We start from the raw sequence: 23,632 nt of genomic DNA on the forward strand, positions 1-23,632 counted from the left end.
CAGGCTGGAACAACAGAACTACATCCTTTTCCAGGGCTTTGATTACCTGTCAATGCCCTGAAATGGTGCATTTACTACCCAAGGTCTTTTGCACTCTTAAAGTGCTGCTCCATTGCCCACCCAACCTTCACAACATCCTAGTCCATCCCTATGCCATTCCCAATCCCAACTGCTTGCCGCAAGGATCATACCCCTGTGGAAGACCCAGATGCAAGACCTGCCCAATCCACCCACCCAGAACTTCCTATTACAGTCCTGCCACTGGCTTACCCTACCCCATCAGAGGCTGGGCCACCTTTGAAAGCAGTCATGTCAGGTATCACTTCTGCTGCAATCACTTCATAACTTTTGATATTGGTATGACCACCAACCAGCTATCCTCCAGGATGAACATCCACCACCAAACTGTGGCCAAGAGCAAGCTAGACCAGCCTGTGGCACAATGTGCAGCTGAACATAACATGTTTGATTTCAATGGCTGGTTCACAGCCCAGGCCATCTGGATCCTCCCACCATCACCAGCTTTTCTGAACTGTGCAAATGGAGGTTTACCTTACAACACATCCCCCCCCCTTTCCTCCCCCACCCCCCCACCCCCTACTTCCCTGCCTCTCAGGCTGAAGACGTTGTGCCTGGTAGTCTTGTCATGCCTCTATCTAGTCCTTACAACCCCTGCCACGTAGCACTCTTCTCTCTCTCCACCAGTATCCAGCTGTCCCTTACTCTTCCCTGCCCCCTCCAGATTGCTGCTTTCATTCAACTTAACAGCTGCATTATGGTTTGAGCTGTCAGAGATGGCTGTTGTGTGCGCATGAGGTGTCCTTGCTTGTGTGAATGAATGTGTGTGTTTCCTTTTTATAAGAAGGATTTGGTGAAAAGCTAAATGTGTAACAGTCTTCTTGCTGTGCCTATGTACAACTCAAACTGTCATCTTTATGGGGAGTAGCAATCTATCCTTTTCCTGACAGTGTTGATATTGTTACATATGCAATAATGTTCTGCCAAACATGGCAAAAAAGTGTTTCATGTAGTTAAGGCAATGTTTTTACAAGAACTCATGGTTGAATCAATTAAAATGATACTTTAAACCAAAAGATAATTGCAAAATATGCAACTTAACGTGTTATTATTAATGATTTTTTGAGTGTTTCCTCAAAAAATTCTGCTACAAAGGATAGTAGAAGCAAGACAGACCTAAACTGATGTCAAATTCTAGCTATATAACTAGTGTTCCTTATCACCAGCTGTTGTCAGGCAATGAAGAAATAACTGTAGAACACAAGTTCTTTTGTGAGCTCCTCCTCAACTTTTACAAATAAATTTTGCCAATGCTTTGACTGCATAAGACCTGTTTGTTTGATGACAATAACAAAAAGTTCAGTATCTCAAAGTCAGAAATTTGAGTGTTTCTGCAAAAAATTAGATGGCTTCTCTCCACACACAGCATGTAACACACTGTGGATGACAATAATATTTTACGAACAGACAATATGAGTGAGTTACGGTTTAAACAAGTCATTACACAGAGAATGACACAAAGTAAGTTACACAATCAAGATCCATAACATTTTAATCTAGGAACATACTATAGGGCTGTTTTCTAACAACAGAAAAGCATTTTTTTTTAATATCTTTGACAGCTCTCAATGTGAGAAAATAAACTTGTGTTTGGAGTGCTGAGAAGTATATGAAGCAGACATCTCAGTAATAAACTGGGAGTAGCAGATGCACCACATACATTGTAACAGCGCATGTATGAAAATGTAGCACCTCTTCTTCTTTCTTTTTTGTGCATTTGTCCCGCATCGATGCAAGGTTGGTTTGGTTATGAACAGATTTGGCATGGTGAATTTTGATGGGTGGCTGGATGCCATTAGTGTTGCCACCCTATTACTTTCCAGAACAGAAGATGTGTACCCCAGCTGTCTGCACGTATTGTTATTCACGTGAAAGTGAGAGCTTTCTAAATGTTTGCAAATCATGTAACTGAAGTGAGAGTTGAATACCAGCCTGTTATATACCTAGTGGTATGTGGGAAACTGCCGAAGAACCACATTTAGATTGGCCAGCACACCAACCTTTGTTGTTAATCTGGCATGTAGCTACGATACGGAAGCAGCACACCTCCCTGTTCCTGAAGTGGCACTTTAATACGCACAGCTATCCAAGCAGGTCATTAAAGTATAACATCTATTACATCATGGAAAAAGTTATTTTTAAGTACAGAAGTCCTAATGTATGTGCTGGGAAATGGTATGATACAAATTCTTCATAAAATATTCAGCTAGTAAATAAGTAGCACTTTTTTCAATTCAACTGAAAAGTTCGGCACAATGTCAAATATTACTTACCTGCGATAGGAGAAATCCAATCGGCCATGAACAGTCCTGACATGTTTGATCATATTACCTTGTGCATTACAAGAATAAGAACAATATGGACACTTGAATGGGCGCTTCTTTGTATGGATGACTTGATGGCGTTCTAAGTGGTGTTTGGTCTGAAAAGCTTTACTGCATGTGGTGCACTGATATGTTCGAGGGCCATGAACAGATTTCTGATGGACTGTAAGTCGTGCTGAACAGGCAAATGATGCACTACATTTGTCACACCTGAAACAGTTCAAATTATAAACCATTTACTTTGATACTGTGAGGGTACAGAAGACTATTTTTAAAATTTTCTGCCACCTATATCCTCTCAATATCAATACTATATGAAGTCCAAACTTACAGCAAATTTCTATGCTTAATAAAACTCAATGGTCAAAACAAATTTACAAAAACTGTTTTCAATAAACATTGCAGCACAATATACCTTAACAGAGATACAAATGACATCCATAACACCACCACATTACACTTTTAGTGAGATGTTCTTTACAGAATTATTAATAATGAAAAAAAAATGACTTAGCTCACGTCTGTGCTTAAGAGAAGCATTTCACCAAGTATTAAAAGTAAATTAATGAATGCAAGATGTTAAACCTCTTCACAAAAAAATGTATTATTTACTTACCCCCCCCCACCCCCACCCCCCACGAACCATGGACCTTGCCATTGGTGGGGAAGCTTGCAGGTCTCAGTGATACAGATAGCTGTACCGTAGGTGCAGCCACAATGGAGGGGTATCTGTTGAGAGGCCAGACAAACGTGTGGTTCCTGAAGAGGGGCAGCAGCCTTTACAGTAGTTGCAGGGGCAACAGTCAGGATGATTGACTGATCTGACCTTGTAACACTAACCAAAACGACCTTGCTGTGCAGGTACTGCGAATTGGCTGAAAGAAAGGGGAAACTGCAGCCGTAATTTTTCCTGATGGCATGCAGCTTTACTGCATAGTTAAATGATGATGGCGTCCTCTTGGGTAAAATATTCCGGAGGTTAAATAGTTCCCCATTTGGATTTCTGGGCGGGGACTACTCAAGAGGACATTGTTATGAGGAGAAATGAAACTGGCATTCTACGGATCGAAGAGTGGAATGTCAGATCCCTTAATCGGGCAGGTAGCTTAGAAAACTTCTAAAGGGAAATGGATAGGTTAAAGTTAGATATAGTGGGAATTAGTGAAGTTCGGTGGCAGGAGGAACAAGACTTCTGGTCAGGAGAATACAGGGTTACAAATACAAAATCAAATAGGGGTAATGAAGGAGTAGGTTTAATAATGAATAGGAAAATAGAACTGCGGGTAAGCTACTACAAACAGCATAGTCAACGCATTATTGTGGCCAAGATAGATACGAAGCTCACGCCTACCACAGCAGTACAAGTTTATACGCCAACTAGCTCCACAGATGATGAAGAGATTGATGAAATGTACGATGAGATAAAATTAATTATTCAGATAGTGAAGGGAGATGAAAATTTAATAGTCATGGGTGACGGGAACTCGATAGTAGGAAAAGGGTGAGAAGGAAATTTATTAGGTTAATGTGGAATGGGAGTAAGGAATAAAAGAGGAAGCTGCCTGGTAGAATTTTGCACAGAGCATAACTTAATCATATCTAACACTTGATTCAAGAATCATAAAAGAAGGATGTATACATGGAAGAAGCCTGGAGATACTGGAAGGTCTCATATAGATTACATAATGGTAAGAAGAGATTCAGGAACCAGATTTTAAATTGTAAGACATTTCCAGGGGCAGATGTGGACTCTAACCACACACACTCTATTGGTTATGAACTGCAAAAAGGTGGAATCTGAGGAGATGGGATCTGGATAAACTGAAAGAACCAGAAGTTGTAGAGAGCTTCATGGAGGGCATTAGGGAACGATTGACAAGAATGGGGAAAAGAAATACAGTAGAAGAAGAATGGGTGGCTTTGAGAGATGAAATAGTGAAGGTAGCAGAGGATCAAGTAGGTAAAAAGACGAGGGCTAATAGAAATCCTTGGGTAACAGAAGAGATACTGAATTTAATTGAAGAAAGGAGAACATATAAAAATGCAGTAAATGAAGCAGGCAAAAAGGAATACAAACGTCTCAAAAATGAGATCGACAGGAAGTGCAAAATGGCTAAACAGGGATGACTACAGGACAAATGTAAGGACGTAGAGGCGCATATCACTAGGGGTAAGATAGATACTGCCTATAGGAAAATTAAATAGACCTTTCGAGAAAAGAGAACCACTTGCATGAATATCAAGAGCTCAGATGGAAACTAAGTTCTAAGCAAAGAAGGGAAAGCAGAAAGGTGGAAGGAGTATATAGAGGGCCTATACAAGGGTGATGTTCTTGCGGATAATATTATAGAAATGGAAGAGAATGTAGATAAAGATGAAATAGGACATATGATACTGCGTGAAGAGTTTGACAGAGCACTGAAAGACCTAAGTCAAAACAATGCCCCAGGAGTAGACAACATTCCAACATTCCATTAGAACTACTGACAGCCTTGGGAGAGCCAGGCCTAACAAAACTCTACCATCTAGTGAGCAAGATGTATGAGACAGGTGGATACCCACAGACATCAAGAAGAATATAATAATTTTAATCCCAAAGAAAGCAGGTGTTGACAGATATGAACTATCAGTTTAATAAGCCATGGCGGCAAAATACTAACACAAATTCTTTACAGATGAATGGAAAAACTGGTAGAAGCTGACCTTGGGGAAGATCAGTTTGGATTCTGTAGAAATGTTGGAACACGCAAGGCAATACTGATCCTACGACTTATCTTAGAAAATAGATTAAGGAAAGGCAAACCAACATTTCTAGCATTTGTAGACATAGAGAAAGCTTTTGACAATGTTGATTGGAATACTTTCTTTCAAATTCTGAAGGTGGCAGGGGTAAAACACAGGGAGCAAAAGGCTATTTACAATTTCTACAGAAACCAGATGGCAGTTATAAGAGTCGAGGGGCATGAAAGGGAAGCAGTTGTTGGGAAGGGAGTGAGACAGGGTTGTAGCCTATCCCTGATGTTATTCAATCGGTATATTGAACAAGCAGTAAAGGAAACAAAAGAAAAATTCAGAGTAGGTATTAAAATCCATGGAGAAGAAATAAAAACTTTGAGGTTCACCAATGACATTGTAATTCTGTCGGAAACAGCAAAGGACCTGGAAGAGCAGATGAACGGAATGGACAATATGTTGAAAGGAGGATATAAGATGAACATCACCAAAAGCAAACAAGGATAATGGAATGTAGTCGAATTAAACCAGGTGATGCTGGGGGAATTAGATTAGGAAATGAGACACTTAAAGTGGTAAAGGAGTTTTTCTATTTGGGGAGCAAAATAACTGATGATGGTCAAAGTAGAGAGGATATAAAATGTAGACTGGCAATGGCAAGGAAAGTGTTTCTGAAGAAGAGAAATTTGTTAACATCGAGAATAGATTTAAGTGTCAGGAAGTCGTTTCTGAAAGTATTTGTATGGAGTGTAGCCATGTATGGAAGTGAAACATGGACGATAAATAGTTTAGACAAGAAGAGAATAGAAGCTTTCGAAATGTGGTGCTACAGAAGAATGCTGAAGATTACATGGGTAGAGCACATGACTAACAAGGAGGTATTGAACAGAATTGGAGAGAAGAGAAATTTGTGGCACAACTTGACTAGAAGAAGGGATCGGTTGGCAGGGCATATTCTGAGGTATCAAAGGATCACCAATTTAGTATTGGAGGGCAGTGTGGAGGGTAAAAATCGTAGAGGGCGACCAAGCGACGAATACACTAAACAGATTCAGAAGGATGTAGGTTGCAGTAGGTACTGTGAGATGAAGAAGCTTGCGCAGGATAGAGTAGCATGGAGAGCTGCATCAAAGCTGTCTCTGGACTGAAGACCACAACAACAACATTTTACTTTTACGTGCAAAAAAGTTGACTACATATTTTATTTCTAAACATCGTCTTACTGATTTTATGAGGCCCACCACAATTTCCTCTCTAGTAACAATCTCTTTCTATCAGAGTACCATTTAAACTCAATATCCTCAATATTTGTCCCATATATTCCAATTTCTGTCTTGCCCTAAAATTTTTGCTGTCTTTAGATCCCTCTACTATAATGGAAGTTAACTCCTGATGTCTTATCACGTCTCAGGATCATGCCCCTTCTTCTAGTTAGTGTTTTAAAAATATTGCTTTCCTTGTTGATTCTGTGCAGAATTCCTCATTTCTTGTATAATCAGTTCACAAACATTTTAGTGTCCTCCTGTAACACCATATCTAACACCATATCTAGAATGCTTAGGTTCTCTTCTTTTCCCATTTCCTCACAGCCAAAATTTCATTTACATAGAACGCTATGCTCCAGTTGTACATTGTCACACATTTCTTTCTTAAATTATAGCCTAACTTTGATACATAAACTTCTTTTGGCCTTTGCTAGTCTGCTTCTTCCATCCTCTTTGCTTTGTCTATGATGTGTTATTTTACATCCAAGTTAACAGAATTTCTTCATTCATATACTATGAGCTGACCACTTTTGATTTTAGATTTGTTACTAAGGTCATCTCTGCTGATTTTTAATAGTTTCATCTTTCTTTGTTTTACACTCCATCCATATTCTGTGTTCTGTAGATGCTCATTCCATCCAATAGGTTCTTTATTTCTTCTCTGGATTCAAAGAGAATAGAAACATCAACAGCAACATTTCTTGTCTTGCTTCTTCTGTACACAACTTGAACAGTTGTGGAGAAAGTTTATTATACCAGCTTATGACCTTTTAATCTAAACCTTTCTCTCTTGGTTCTCCATCTTTAAAAATTGTTCTTGGTACTTCAATATATTGAACATTACTTGTTTTGCCTGTTCTAAGATTTTGAACATTTTGCACTGCCAAAGGCATTTTCTATGTTGGCAAATCCTAAGTTTTGGTCAGCAACTTGGATGCATGAGGTATCAAGATTATGGTGTGATATTTCTCGCATTTAGCTGCTATTGCTATCTGTGAGTGATATTCTTCCCAAAGTCTGAGGGAATGTCTCTGCCTTACAGATTCCACACACTACCCTATGTAACTATTTGCTTGCTATTTCCCATGATGCTTCTATAAATTCTGAAGGAATATTGTTTGATTGCAAATATTCCAATGACCTGTCAAGCTCTGAGTCTATTACTGGGTCCTTACATCCCCCAAATTAACACCCATTTTGTTTCCCCTCACATCATCAGATAGTGATTCTCCTTTGCAGATGCTCTCAATGAACTCTCTCCATCTATGTGCTCTCTCCTCTGTGTTTAAGAATGGAATTACCTTTGCACTCTTAACATTGAAGCCTTTGCTATTTAATTATTGAAAAGTTATTCTGAATTTTCTATATCGTTATTCTGTCCTTCAAAGGATCATTTCCTTTTAGATTTCTTAACATTTTCTTGTAGCTATTTTCCTTTAATTTCCATGCACTTTCTAGTGATTTCACTTTTAGGTGGCTTATATTGCTGTATTCCTGTCTTTGCCTGAACATTTTTCTAGTTCCTTCTCCACCTATCAATTAAATTCCCTCTTCTGTTATCTACAATTTCTTTGGAGCTACCCTCCTTATGCCTATATTTGTCTGTTTAACTTGCCCTTTTTAGGTAAGTCCATTACCCTTCAATTGAACTAACTACTATTATATTCATTATCACCATATTTATGGCCTGAGGCAAATTAAAACTCACATAATCACTCCTTATTACTTCAATACAGCACTTCTTTGTGCACTGATTCTTCCTGAAGATTCTTTAAATTTCAGCATAGTCTTCAACATTACAAAATAGACCACAGTCTCTACCTGCAGCAGGACACAACTTAAATTTCATTATGCGAATTTTTAATTTCTTTCTCACCATGAAGTAATACAGCTGGTATCTTTCTGCATCTCCTGGCATTTTCTAAGTAAGACACCCCTCTTGTCAATTTTGAACATTGTAGTACTAGTTACAAGCATAATTTATTAGAGACTTTCAGGAGATTTCTCCTTTCTCTTTTCTACAGTCAAGACAATATTATCATGCAATTTCCATTCATCCTCCCTGATAACTTGTGGGTAGTCATGCTGATGTAAAAGGTGAAACAGTGTTTACATAGCAGCTGGTATACAACTTGTGTCATTTCACAGATGGCTCTCCCTTTGATAGTATGTGTTTTGCTAGTTACAAGGTTTGTATAGGTAGTGATAGGAAGATGCATAGGGCACATCATACAGCATGAATGGTAACACAGGTAGGAGTTATAGGGCAGGGAGATGGGTGCAGAAGGAGCATAGGAGCTGAGAATGATACTGTGGGGGTTGGAAGGGTGATGAAAAGCTATTCTAGGTGTGGTGCGCAATATGCCAGACAGAATGGACTTCACTTCAGGGCATGATTTTAGGAAGTAATAGCCTTCTTGCAGTAGCTGATTAATACATTCAAGACTGGGCTAATACTGAGTGATGTACTCATAAGTTACTTTTTGGATCAATCATTAGTACCAGGATTGGATGTGATGCCCCAGGAAACCTGCTTTTAAACTAGACTGGTAGGGTAATTACATCCAGTGGAAACTGAGGTTAGACTGGTGGTGTGTTGCTGTAAAGAGACTGCATCTGAAGAAATATATTTGTCTTGACTAACATGGCTATATGGGAGGTAATGTTTGATATCAAAAGGATGGCAACTGTCAAAACGTGTTTGTTAGTATGTTTACTGTTAGCAGAAGGTGTGTTGCTAACCTTCGGTGAGAACGAAATCAACATCAAGTAAAGTGGCATGGGATTTGGAACACGGTCATGTGAAATTTATATGGGAACATGTGTTTCAAGATTCCCAGAATTTTGAAAGGTCAGCCTCACCATGACTTCATATGGCAAAGATCACCAATGCCCTGAAACCAAACCAGGGGCTGAAGGCTTATGCATCCCAAGAAAGCCCTCTACAATCGATCCAAAAAAATTTGGCACAGGAAGGAGCCATCCTGGTTCCCTGGGCTGTGCCCCTGGTCTAGTACAAAGTCTTCCTTCCTATGTTAAAGACACCAACTATTTCCTAGATCATCTGAAATCTGTGTGTGTCTCACTTACACCGTACACCTTGCTCGTCGCCTTTGATGCCACCTCCCTCTATACAAAACATTGTCCATGTACATGGTCAGTCTGCTGCTGGTCATTTCCTCAGTCAGCACCCACCTGATTCCATACCTATGACACCCTTTCCGCTCTCCTTAATCAACTTTATACTTACCAACAACTACTTTATCTTTGAGGGGCATACATACAAACAGATCAAAGGCACAAGAAGATGAATCAGGATGGCTCATTCCTATGCCAACCTTCTCATAGGTTGTTTGTATGGAGCTTTACTGGGATCCATAAGCCTTCAGCCTCTGGTTTGGTTTAGATACATTACTGATATCTTTTCCATATGGACTCATGGTGAGGCTGTCCTTTCAAAATTCTTGGAATCTCTAAATAAATTTCCCAATTACATTTTGCACGGTCCTGTTCCAAATCCCAAGTCACTTTCCTTGAAGTTCATCTCATCCTCACTGAAGGTCACCTACACACTTCCGTTCATATTAAACCTGCTAACGAACAACATAACTTACATTCTGAGAGCTACCATCCTTTCCATGTCCAACATTCCCTTCCATAAAGCCTTGGCATTCAAGGCAGATGTATTTGTTCAGATGTAGACTCTTTACAGCACTACACCACCATTCTCACCTCATTTTCCACCGGATCTAATTACCCCAGCAGCCTAGTTCAAAATCAGGTTTCCCGGGCCTTCATGTCCAATCCTGGTACAGCTGGTCAATCCAAAAAACAACTAAGGAGTATACCACTCGTCACTCAGTATTAGCCTGGTCTTCAATGTACTAATCAGCTTCTTCGACGAGGCTATTACTTTCTAAAATCATGCTCTGATGAAGTCCATTCTGCCTGAAATATTGCCTGTCACACCTAGAATAGCTTTTTATCACTCTCACAATCTGTGCAATACCCTTTTCTGAATCAATGTTCCTTCTGCATACATTTCCCTACCCTGGAGCTCCTAACCATTCGACTGTCCCTGCTCTAAGGCTTGCTCTATGCACCCTCCTACCACCATTTACACCAAACCCGTAACCAACAAAACATGTACTAGCAAAGGGAGAACCATCTGTGAAATGACATATGTCATGTACCAGTTGCTATAAAAATACTGTTTGGCCTTTTACATTGGCATGTCTACCACCAAGTTATCAGTTAAGATGTACTGGCTTAGGCAACCTGTTTCTCAGACCTATACAGGTGGGAACTGGCACTACAACAGGTTCTCAGTTCTCGACACCCGTCTAGCCTTAATTTACGTTAATTTCTTTGGTCTCAGCATTTCTTCACAGTAATTACTCCTTCCTTCACTCTCTTTTAGTTTTCTATATCTTGTATTTTCTGACCTGTCTATTTTTACCACCTCCCTCCAACCTCTATTGACATGCAATGCACTTAGCTTTCTGCTCTCATGAACTCATGCACAATGTTTTGGCATAGTGTCTTTGCATAATACCCTATCTTCCACCTTTAAGCTCTCACATTTTCAAATCTTGTCCGGTGCAGTCTCCAACAATCAGTCTTTCCTCCTCAACCTTCCTGATAAGTCTCCCCGGACCTGGGGTTCTGGAAAGCTTTCCCAAACTCTACCCCATTTCATAGATCCCATCAGTCCTTTTCCTTCACCAATCTTCCTTCCCCTCAATCCTTCTGCCAGAAGAAGCCACTGGCTCTGAAAGCTTGCAAACTTTAATATCTTTCCGTGTGTGTTTTCCTGCAGCCACTTGTAAGTTAACTTTTTTATCTATCCGATTAGATTATATTTTCAAAAATTGATTATTTTCTTTGATATTTTTCCCACATGGAATGTTTCCCTCTATTATATTCATATCACTAACTGTAGTTGGCAACGATTTGGTTAAAATGCTGATGAAAATACCATATTTACTCGAATCTAAGCCGCACTCGAATCTAAGTCGCACGTGAAAAATGAGACTTGAAATCAAGGAAAAAAAAAATTTTCCCGCATCCAAGCCGCACCTGAAATTTGAGACTCGAAATTCAAGGGGGAGAGAAAAGTTTTAGGCCACACCTCGAAATCGAAACAAAGTTGGTCCATTGTAATATGAGACACAATTTAGGTCGAATGAATGACAATACAGCTACAGTAGTTTGGTTCGAGTCGTAAGCTTAGCAGTTAAGCTTTACCAGGTACACATTGCTATGCGTCAGGCGCTCCGTCCGAATTTATACGGGTACCATTCCTTTTTCACGTGCTTCGTTTGGTTTGAATTGATTGCTTATTTTTCTTTGATCTGATAAGTGCCGTTCTCTATGTTATAGGTGTTTACGTCACTCTAAGCTGAAAATGTATTATTGTACTGTGTCATGCATTGTTTGTCGCATTCTGTTAATGAGTGTTAACAGCCTGTTGCCGCTCACGGCATGGCTTGCTGTTGTGCACGCTACCATGGCTTAAAAGAGGAATCGTCTCATTAGCGAAACAATGGCAAGAGACTGCTATTTGTTGTTACTTACACTGCTGCTTTCTTTGATAATGATCAACAAGAACCAAATAATAGACTGTGTATGATAGAAGATGGTCTGAACTAGAGTTTAGCGAAAAATTTTCTCCGTTCGAAAATCTTTGCAGACGCCTCTTTAGTACATTACATTCTGCACAGAAATTAGAGTCATCGTAGATTTAAAAATCTAGTCAATTGCCGTGCTTCATTTCTGACTGTATCACTATTAGGCATAAGAATAATACGAATATAAACATCACATGATATGTATATTCTTCCGCGTTTGCTGTTGTCTCACTCTAGTTTCGTAGTTTATTAGGCAGACAGGATTTAAATGAGATAGCAGCAAACACGAAAGAATACATGGCAAAATGTTTATATTCGTATTATTCTTATGGTGCACAGAATACTGCATATGATTCACAATTCATGAAATTCCTATTAGCAACGATCTCTTCTCACAGGTTGGAAATTCAGAACGTGGAGTTGGCCATATTTATAAACATCAAAGTCTTTCCAGTCGGATTTTCGTAGTACATTGAAATGCTGCTACATTCGAAGATGAACAATACGGAATTTGTATTTACTATGTTGGATAATGTATGAAAAATGCAGTGGTCGAAACTCGGGGGAGAGAAAACGCTCGCCTTCCACCTTTTTTTAATTTATTTACTGATGCAGAGGTTTTGGTGCCAGTATTTAACTTCGTGCCTGCAAAGCATGCCTGTATAGCACTACATATATTCGACGGCAGAAGTTTGTTGTGGCGGCACCTACCAACATTTTTCTGATCTTCCACTTACTTTGCACTCGATTCTAAGCCGCAGGCGGTTTTTTGGATTACAAAAACCGGAAAAAAGTGCGGTTTAGATTCGAGTAGATACGGTAATCCTATGACTGAACTGTTTGTAGCCACCCATTCTTTGTCCTATCTTCTGATGAATAACAAATCCTACTCCCATTATGACCCTTACAGACTGCTGATTTTAACCTACATTCATCTGAAGAGACATTCCTACCTCCCTTCTATTCCATGTCACTGACCCCTACAACGTTTACATTTCAGCCTTTTCATTGCCCTTTCAGATATTGTAGCTTCCCTACTACATTCAGACATTTGCCACTCTACACTACAATTCACTGAATGTTACCCTTTCATCGATTTCCAATTTTTTTTTTTTTTTATCATTGTCACCTTACCCTTTACAGTTCTCTCCCAGGGATCTGAAAAGAGGAGGGGGGGGGGGATTTGTCTGCGATTTTTTGCCAGTGGATGGATCCTCTTGACACCTTTTTCAATTGCAGGTTACATTTCCTATGGATATACATTATGTGTCTTTAATGCAGTGGTTTCCAATACATCCTGCATCTTCCTGTGACTGATCTTTGCTGATTCTGGTGGCAGTCCCCTTCCTCTCCACATACAAGAGGGTGCACAGAACCTGTCTACTATTCCACCCTCTTTTTAGTAAGTCTTCAACCATGACAAGCTGATGGCTTTTGCTCAAAATCTAAGCACTAGCTAGGATGAAACCCAGGACCCTGGACCTTTGGAACGGAAGTAAGAAATCCTACCGCTAGACAGCACATCATTGTACATAACTGAAAGTGAATACAGCTCCACTTGTTGTTTGCTTTAGATTTTCACAATTGTCATTACTGGACCTCAGCCACAAATATTGACATATATACAAAACTTCTGCAACTTATATATACTTCTTGCCACCATACTTTAAAATGTCACAATAGTCAGTTGTAACTGAAAATAAGTAATAACATGTAAATCAAATAGTAGTTGTAAAACTGATTAACAATACAGAGGAGTCCAGAAAAGGTAGACAATCTTTGGAACAAAATGACATATCATCGCAATTTTGCATGGTAGCATAGTCCATTGTTTTCTCAATAGATCTTGGCATACATTTTCCAGCAGATGACAGTGCAGCAATGAATGAAGTAATATTGTCATCTGAGCAACGTAAGGCCATATTTAAATGGTACTGGAAGTACAAAAACATGATGGAGGTACAATGCCAATAGTGTAATGTATACGGAACTCAGCCACCAACACGTACAACATTTTATCATATACATGATAAATTTAAAGCCGACAGTACTATTCAGGATGTGCATAATGAAAGATCTGGCCAACAAAAAATATCAGCAAGTCCAGCTCCCAGCACTGCTGCATTGCAACATTTTACTATGTCATGTCAAAAATCTGTGAAGGAGGGTGCCCATGAAAGCCAAGATTGCTGCATGCTATGAACAATGATGACCCGGACTGAAGGCTGGCTTACTGTGAGTGGTTTGAAGGCATGCTTCACAAGGATGACCAATTTGCAGCGATGATTATTTGACCTGACGAGGCGAAACTCAAACTGAACAGAACTGTAAATTGCCACAACTGTATGCGCTGGGCTCCTGAAAGTGCTCGCGTTCACATGGACAAATATGTTAATCTACCAAGTGTTACTGTTTGGTGTGGTCTGTCATTGTACAGTTTGACTAGCTCATGGTTATGAGGCCATAACTGAAAATTTTCTTTAAAGTTGATAGTATGCTGGTAAGTAGCAACAGACATAAGCTTAACATCAAAGTCCTTAAACTATTTATTATTCATATCATTTTCTGTATAACAAGGATTATGGAAGAATAGTAACACACACCATCCTTGTCAAATTAAGATAGTAAAACCTGTCCACTGCACCAACTTGTTACTACTTATCTCAGCCCAACCACTAGTAAATCCTACAACAAAGACAATGTTGTAACCCTTACTTCAGATCACAATATTTATTGAACTTTTAACTTATGTACCAACAACTTAAATTGTCACTTAGTCCATGAACCAAGCAAAAAGAGGTTCTTAGTGAAAGATTTATCTGGGCCACAACAGAAATTATTCAGAGATTGTTTGACGGTAGAAGAATAAAGTCCAAATACCACTTAGCCAGATTACACACATTTTGTAGTAAAGTTCCATATAGGCAAAAGGTGGTGGAAACCATGAGTTCAGGATTCATAGCACAAAACACCTTAACAGTCAGTGCTGCAGAGTCCACTTGTAAAGGAGAGCTGGATACAGCAACTGAGGCAGAGATGGTAAATGGCTGCCCTTACATTTGGCCTGCAATGGATGCTCAAGTTGCTAGTCTGCAATATTGATCTCGTTCTTGCCGCAAGTGCCCTCACTGGACGTATGCCACGTTGCACTTACAGATATACCTGTGTCATCTGTCTGCAAGTCCTGTGCAGTTTCTAAAGGCAGAGCAACATGTGATACCAAGTATGTTTTTTATCATCTAACGTATGTTCACCGCACAGCATTGTGCATATGAATGAACCTACTTAAACTGCCTGAGTGTATGAATGAATGCAGATGAACTGTTTACCTTGACAAGTACCCAGGTGCAGTGCATGCTTTACAGCAAGATGGCTCCCTCCCTCGCTCTACTCATTATTCTTGATTGATGTATTCATTATTCATTTCTCTACCAAGGTAGATAACTTTAATACCTAAAGGTTAGTATCCTTCATTAATATATGCAGAGTACATCATTTATATAATGCATATAAAACAATAACAGTATGGGAAAGATCAATTGTTACCATGTTGAAGAGGTGTTGAGCTGTTGACAGGCACAATGAAAAACACTGCTAAAATATTTGAGCTTTTGGACAAAGTCCCTTTTCCAAAGTAGAAAACACACACACATTCATACAAGCCAAACACATGACTTGCACACACATGGTCCCTGTCTCCAGGCACTGGGACCTGACTGCAGTTAGAACTCAATGCCTGCGTGTGAGCTATACTTGTGTGAACGTGTATGTTTCTTTCTTTTGAAAAAGGACTTCGTGTTAAAACTAAAATATTTTACACAAATTGTCATTGTGCCTATCTTTAATTATATTGTTATCATTAACATTAATGTTAATGTTGATATTATTAATGTCAGTATTATATATTAATATTAATGTTGATATTATTGATGTTAGTATTGATCTTTATATTATCAATATGAATGTGAATGACACTTTTTCATCCAAAAAATCTGAAGTTACATCCTTCTTATGATAAAAATCCAGGATATCCAATGAGTTACTCAAAATGAGTATTTTTTTTAGCACTAACAGAGGGTTGACACTAAAAATTAAAAATCTGAAATAGGAAAAAGAATCAGAATGTTTGAGAAAAATGTGTTTAAATAGGAACAAAAATTACCCACAAAAAATGCCACATTAATTATCCTTCTAGTGCAGAAGCAAGAAATAAGCTTTAAAAACGTGTTTATTGCACTGTAATTCCATTTAAAAACTTTGTTTTCTTACAAAACTTTGCATCTGATGATTTTGTTTTCATGAGCAGCCCTAGTGAAACAAGCCTGAACTACACAACAAACATGATGTGCATATTATTGTCATCAACTTATTAAGAACAGAGAAGTGTCATTTGATATTTGTGGCCCAAATGGTATAGCCAAGTGAAATTCATAGGGACATGCTTGGTATGTATAGGGTGGGTGTAGTAATGTCTCCAGATGGTGTACATTCTTCCAAGACCGCCCTGTGAGCCTTAGTGACTCACCATGCTCCAGTGGCAAGAGCTGCAACCCCGCAGAATGTTGGAGCCACTGAGGCAGCAATTTTAAACAGCCGGCATGGACAACTTATCAAAGAAATTGAATGCAGATGAACTGTTTACCTTGACAAGTACCCAGGTGCAGTGCATGCTTTACAGCAAGATGGCTCCCTCCCTCGCTCTACTCATTATTCTTGATTGATGTAGTCATTATTCATTTCTCTACCAAGGTAGATAACTTTAATACCTAAAGGTTAGTATCCTTCATTAATATATGCAGAGTACATCATTTATATAATGCATATAAAACAATAACAGTATGGGAAAGATCGATTGTTACCATGTTGAAGAGGTGTTGAGCTGTTGACAGGCACAATGGTGCAATGTAAAGATCTTTCTGACACATTGGAATTTCATAAAGTTAGTGCTCGCTACATGCCTAAAAAACTTGCAGACAACCACAAGGGCTCTTGTTCATGAGAAAATCGCCAGTTTGGGTGGGAGCTGCTCCAGCATCCACCCTGAAGTCTGGACTTTGCACCATCGGACTTTTATCTGTTTTGTCCCATGAAGAAATTCCTGATCAGTCAACTCTCTGTGACAGATGTGGAAGTGAAATCAGCAGTCCGCAGATGGCTATACTCCAACCACAGAAACTTCTTTGAATAGGCCATACTGGTACCATGATGGAAGAAATGTGTTGAGAATGTGGTGACTATGTAGAGAAGTAGATGAAGGATGTATGTTTATTTATAATTTTTTTGTTACCTACTAAACTTTTTAGTAATAAAATTATTGTGCATTATTCTCAGATCTTCCCCCGTATAATTTTGAACAAAGATTCTACATCACCCAAAACATTGCAATCCCACCTGTTTGCAGAATGAGTAAAACTATGTGAAATACAGCCCTTGACGCTACTATCCTCACAGATCCAGCAGCAGGAGATGTCTGTCATAGCCTGTATACCAATGATCACAACCAATTACCCATTTATTTTAAATGACTTCAATTCTCAATAAAAGTTGTGTTGGCTATAACAATAAACAAAACTGAAGGAGAAGAGAAGAGAATAGGTGAGGTGGTTCACATACTGTATTCCAATCCTGCTCTTCAAAGCACTGTTGTCAAATGCAGCAAGCTCGAGAGCTGTGATAAATACTTCTCCTTCACTGACAAGCTGTGAGCTTTAGGAAGACTCTACAACACTCAGGTTACGTAATTCTAAATAAAAACCAGTAATGTCAACACAGGTCCCATTCTCAACAGTTATTTCATCCACTTCAATTCAGTTTATCTAAATATGTAAACAGATATTTAACAGTGAAACCACCCAATTAGAAACTGAGTCTGCCATGTTTACTCATAGATTAAAAGATTGTGTAATTCAGATAGTGCCCATGTTTACTCATAGATTAAAAGATTGTGTAATTCAGATAGTGAATAACTCTTCTGGTTCAAATAAGTGGTAGTCAACCAACCAACACTTTTCATCCAATCCAACCATAGGCATTAAAATGAATTTAGAGTTGCCACACAAGTCAAGAAGTGAGACTATTATTATAAGCATCACAGTATTACAATCAGTGATTCAGACATTGCATAATTCTTCCAGTTCCAATTCTTCATCATTGTCTGTACTAATACAAAACTGTGTCAGTTCGACGTGCAAGTCGCCAAAGTGGTGTCAAATCGATAGACTTGCACCTGGCGAGCGGTCTACCCGACAGGAGGCCCTAGTCACTCAACATTTTTTAACACTGTATCAGTGAATTTTGACGTAGTTGTGACACATCATTGTCTAACACCATCAAATATACATTAAAAATAACATATCACTAATCAAACATATCAACAAAACATTCAAATCAGTCTTTACTTTATAGCATTAACGAGCTGATTTCTGTAGTCTCTGTTCTGTAGCACAAACTACAAGTCGCCTAGATGTTGAAAGTCTAAATGAGTGAGGATGGTGTTTGCTCATGAAAGTACATAGCACTACAATTTGAATGGCACTAACATACTCATTTATTCTTGCGAAATTCAATTGTTATTGATGATGACCAGCTTCTCTATTATGAAATGGCAAAGTTCATTATCATATTTTGGGCACAAAGCACAGTTAACATTTAGGTGAAAAAAGCCATATACCACTAGCCTGTAGTAACTTGTCAAAGAAAAATATGCTGTAGTATTTCAGTGAAGACAGTCCATAATGAGAATCACCATGTCCAATAATAGCTCACTCCAATGACAATGATATCACACATGTTCTTGTTAATTACAGCAGAGTTTAGGTAAAATGTTCATTTGTGTGGTATACAGAATCCACTCTAAAGTTATTAAACATTATGTAGTGTTATTGAGTTTTGCAGATATCGGTGCATGTATTTCTGTGTACAGAATGAGCACAGTAGCGGTGTCAGTCAACAATGTGAGCGCACTCAACACAGGTCTTACTTTTGAGCTTTCAAACTGCAAACTGCCAATTTTGGGTGATGGACAATGTGAGTACGTATAAACCGTTATTTTGTAAACTACATTACACTTTGAAAATCAAACTACATTATGCTTCGAAAATCACCGACGCTGGAGTTAACTGTTTTGGTTAAACTACCACAACTAATGTACTACTGGATTATAGAAAATTTTGCTAGATAGAAATTTAAAAAAAAATCTTCATCCATAATGTACATCCCCTTGTTTACATCTATGGGCATCGTATTGTAAATTAAGGTAATTTACATGAAATTATTAATTTGCGAGTTAATTAATGAGTGCTATATGTCATTTTGTACACAGACATTAAAGTAACAGGAGTAGGTACTCAAAGTTTTGAATATAGTAATAGTTATGGCAAAATCTGTGACGAAAAATGGTAATAGTCTGGAGGTATGTTAATCAACTTCAAACAATTCAAAGTACTTTACAGGAAAATGGGATTGCTTGACTTTCTGTTGGTGTGAGCCATCTCTCTCAAATGTAGTACTGACAGCTCATAGAGTTTTGCGTGTTGTGAACTGTTGTACTGACATCAGATAATTATATTTTCAAATTATAACTGCCCTCATGAAAACTAATAACATCAATGTAAACAGAACAATCAAAATGATAACCTGAAAAATATCTTCAAGTGAAACTAAGTCTAAATAAGGTCTTGAGCTTTTCATGAAAGTGTTATAAGCTAATAGATACATGTAATGGGGGAAAAAATAACCTTGGTTATTTATGGGAGAAGGAAAAATGTAACATGGGAAAAATTCTCCTGGCTATGTCTCAACTTAAAGCCAACTTCATCATATTTTAAATTTTTTATGCACTTCATATAATAAACATAAAATCTTTATGAAAAAAAGACCAAAGGTAATATGATAATTTATGCTTCTTCAAATGTATGGAGTTCTTTTTGATTCCCTCTATATAGATAGTAAACTAACAGTGAAATAAAAATACACCATCCTGTAACTATTTTCAAAATTATACTGTCTAATTAACTGTGTGTTACTCACCTGAAAGGACGATCACCAGTGTGAGAACGCATGTGTTCCAGAAATGCATTTCGTTGTTTAACATGAGCATCACAGACGGGGCACACATGACTATTGTAGTTGCCAAGATGAACTGTGCGAATATGAACTTGCAGGTAGGCAGCTCGACATGTTGTGAAGCCACACTGTTGAATTAAAAAGGTATGTAAATTTTGCTCTTGTCTGGAGAAGTCAATTGCTTAGCAAAATATGAAATCATTAATGGATTTTTATTTATTTTTTTTACTGTTATTACAAAAACTTCTTTTTTAAAATTAATTTTTCTCAATATGTTATGTCAATTATTGTATTTTTACCTTTGAAGCTGATTGCAAAGGCACATGTGACATTATAATCAATAAAACTTCCGTGTTCCCTTCAGCACCAGTTCTATCTGCGTACATTAACATGACACTACAAATTCTGGGAGGAAAACAAAAAATTGAATGAGGCAAAACAACCATTCTCTATATAGGAGGAGGAAGGGGGGGATGAATGGTGGTATTATACAGCTATCAGTGTCTATAGTCAGTCTAGTTCACCCATCATCACTGTCTGACAGACTGTAATTATAAAACAAGTGAAACATGACTGTGAAACCAGTCATGTGATCTACAAACTAAGCTTCAACCACTGTGATTCATTCTATGTGGGCATGACAAACAACAAGCTTTCTGTTGGCGTTAATCACCACTGACAAACTGTGGACAAGAAACAGCTGGACTACCTTATAGCTGAGTACACAGCCCAACACAACATTCTCCATTTCAAGACTGCTTCATAGCCAGTGCCATCTGGGTCCTTCCCACCAACACCAGCTTTCTGAACAACACAAGTGGGAACTCTCTCTGCAATACATCCAACATTCCCATTACCCTCCTGGCCTCAACCTTCATTCTTCATTGTTCTTACCATTCTCCACTCCCAGTCCAGTGTTACACAGCTCTCTATTCCACCAGTGCACCCACAGTCTTCTTTCTTCTCTCCTTTTCTGCCCCCCCCCCCCCCCCCCCCTCCGTCACCATCTAACCTCTGGACGCACCTAGCTGCTCTACCCTCTCTGCACCTCATCCCTGTACGTTTCCACAAGCAGCGCTTTACTGTCCCCCATCCCTACTCTGCTATCCCTCTCCCTCCCCGTTCCAGTCTCCTCCTTACCCCCACCACCCGGTTGCTTCTCCCATCACTCACTTGTGGTTGCAGCCAGAGACTGTGGTCATGTGTGTGTGAGTTGTGTTTGCTTGAGTGCATGTGTTGTCTATTTTCGATGAAGACTTAGTTGGCAGAAAGCTCACTTTCTGACAGTCTTTTTGTTGTGCCTATCTACGTCACAGCATCTCTGCTATATGGTGAGTAGCGGCTGTCCTTTTCATAATATTGTTAAGTCCATCCTTCAGTTTCCATTGTCTGGTGTTGCCTGATGGCTTGTCTTCCATCCCGCAACCCAGTGCTGTTTTCCTTTGTTACTATTTTTTAATTCATTACTGTACTCAGCGTCTGTCCTACTTCCTCTTGTTTCCTGTGTTTCTCTTGTTGCCTTACAAACCACACTGCATGATCTGCTTATGGGCCACACTGTACCAACCATTTCGGCTATGCCCTATAAAAGGCCACAAGACTGTGCTGATTGTTGGTACACCATCTCACGTCCCACATTCCTCTCATCGATATCAATAATCCTAAATCTTCAAATTGATCACACTTCCTGTGTCACTCTCGCGTATTTTCCTGTGTTATTTCCCATACCTTTCTGTGCTACACAAGCTTTTATCTCATCCCTCCCACCCCACAACCACTCCTCCTCCTCTCTACTCCAGTCCACACCTACTAACTTCACCTAATGTAGTCACATCTGCCGTTCCCCTTCTTCACACTTATCGACCCACAGACCTGCAACCCACATTACAATCTTTTTGTTTATTTTTTCTCTGAACCCATTGTGTCTGCATCCCAATTTCAGTTGGCTGATTTTCACCTTTTGCTATTGGCCTACTTCCTGGTTTCATCTTGTTACCACTTACTTCATCCATTTCGACCTTTTCGTAATTTTACCAAGTTATTTAGGTGTAATTCTGTGAATTTTCTTGGACATATTTCTAGGTTATTTATACATTTTTATGCATTTTATCCATCACCATGGACCCTTAGTCTTGCCATCTGCGTCAATACAGAAGTGCTTCCTTACCCCTAGCCAGAACCCAGCCACACATACTGTTCCTGTATTGTTGCTTTGCTCATGGAATCCTCCCCAAATGACCTTACCATCAAATTACCTATCTTGGCTGCCATTCTTCCTTCCACAATGACCTCAATCTGTTCAGATTCCACCAATCCTTAACCCTTACCAACATAATACTGAAAAATCATATAAAACAGCCCAAAACCTCCTTACAATACCTCCTCTCCACCTGCAAAATTCTCCATCTATGCAATCTCAAATTCCTGGATCTTATATCATACACTGAAACTCCTGCTCTCCAAGAACTAGAGCAACATGCACAACAACACCTCAAAAAACTCTCCACCCTGTCCACTTCCTATTCCTGCCTTGGATTACCACTAGCCCCCACCTCTATAACAACCTCCAAATTTCCCCCATATCCTCTTATAGCTGACAAACCCTGTCTTGCAGACCTAATACATTTACCCAACCCCCAGAAACTCCCTCACACTACCATACAGAATCCAGAACCTTTCCTCCAAAAGCCTTAGTGCCGCAGAAGTATTAGACCTTTCCAAAGGACACACCTTTTGCACTGTCCCAAATTCAATCATTCAGGACTTGTTAACGACCTTCTCTCCTTCTGCTGGTTCCTACAGTGGAAACACTTTTTACCACCAACCCTACCAATCTGACTCAATCAAAGACCAATGCTAACTCAATTCACTCCTGCATCAAATCGTAATCCACCCTCACTGCCTCAGAATCACCCCTGTTAATTTTCGAGAATTTCTTGACATCGAACCTTGCATCACCACCATTCCCCAAATACCTCAACATGTGAACTAACCTTACATCTGCAGAAAGAACTGCAAACCACCATCTAAAAACTGATCCCGACCTTATAATCCTACCTGCTGACAAAGGCTCACCACTGTTGTTTTGAACCACAAGAATTACCTGGCAGAAGTATTCCACCAGCTGTCAGATCCATCAATCTACAAACCTTGCCACAGTGACCACATTTGAGAAATCCATCAGGATCTCCAGTGTCTCTTCAAATTCTTGCGCCAATACCACAACCTCTTCCCAGAGTCCATCTCTCTCCTCACCCCTCCAGTCCCCGCACTCCTACCTTATACATCCTTTCTAAAGTCCATAAAAACAACCATCCAGGACATCCCACTGTGGCCAATTTCTGTATCCCCACTGAGAGAATTTCTGTTCTTGTAGGCCAACACCTTCAGCCTATTACCCACAACCTACTCTCCTATATAAAAAATACCAACCATTACCTCCACCGACTCTCCACTGTTCCTGTTCTTACACCACATGGTACCCTGCTCATTACTATTGATGCCACCTCCCTTTACACTAACATCTCCAATGCCCTTG

At 39.2% G+C, this 23,632-nt stretch overlaps 1 protein-coding gene across 4 annotated transcripts in view; it reads right to left on the reverse strand.

Moving 5' to 3' along the window:
* Window positions 1–23,632, reverse strand: part of LOC124622147 (zinc finger protein 761-like) — a 164,406-nt gene that overhangs the window by 34,113 nt on the left and 106,661 nt on the right. For all 4 annotated transcript variants that reach the window (XM_047147782.1, XM_047147781.1, XM_047147783.1 and 1 more), the window contains 2 exons: window positions 20,059–20,222; window positions 2,352–2,612 (listed from right to left, as the gene is read on the reverse strand). In XM_047147782.1, coding sequence (XP_047003738.1) covers window positions 2,352–2,612; window positions 20,059–20,222 — 425 coding nt within the window. The remainder of the gene's footprint in view (window positions 1–2,351; window positions 2,613–20,058; window positions 20,223–23,632) is intronic.

Source organism: Schistocerca americana, chromosome 7 (genome assembly GCF_021461395.2).
Source record: "Schistocerca americana isolate TAMUIC-IGC-003095 chromosome 7, iqSchAmer2.1, whole genome shotgun sequence".
In the NCBI taxonomy this organism is placed as follows: domain Eukaryota; kingdom Metazoa; phylum Arthropoda; class Insecta; order Orthoptera; family Acrididae; genus Schistocerca; species Schistocerca americana.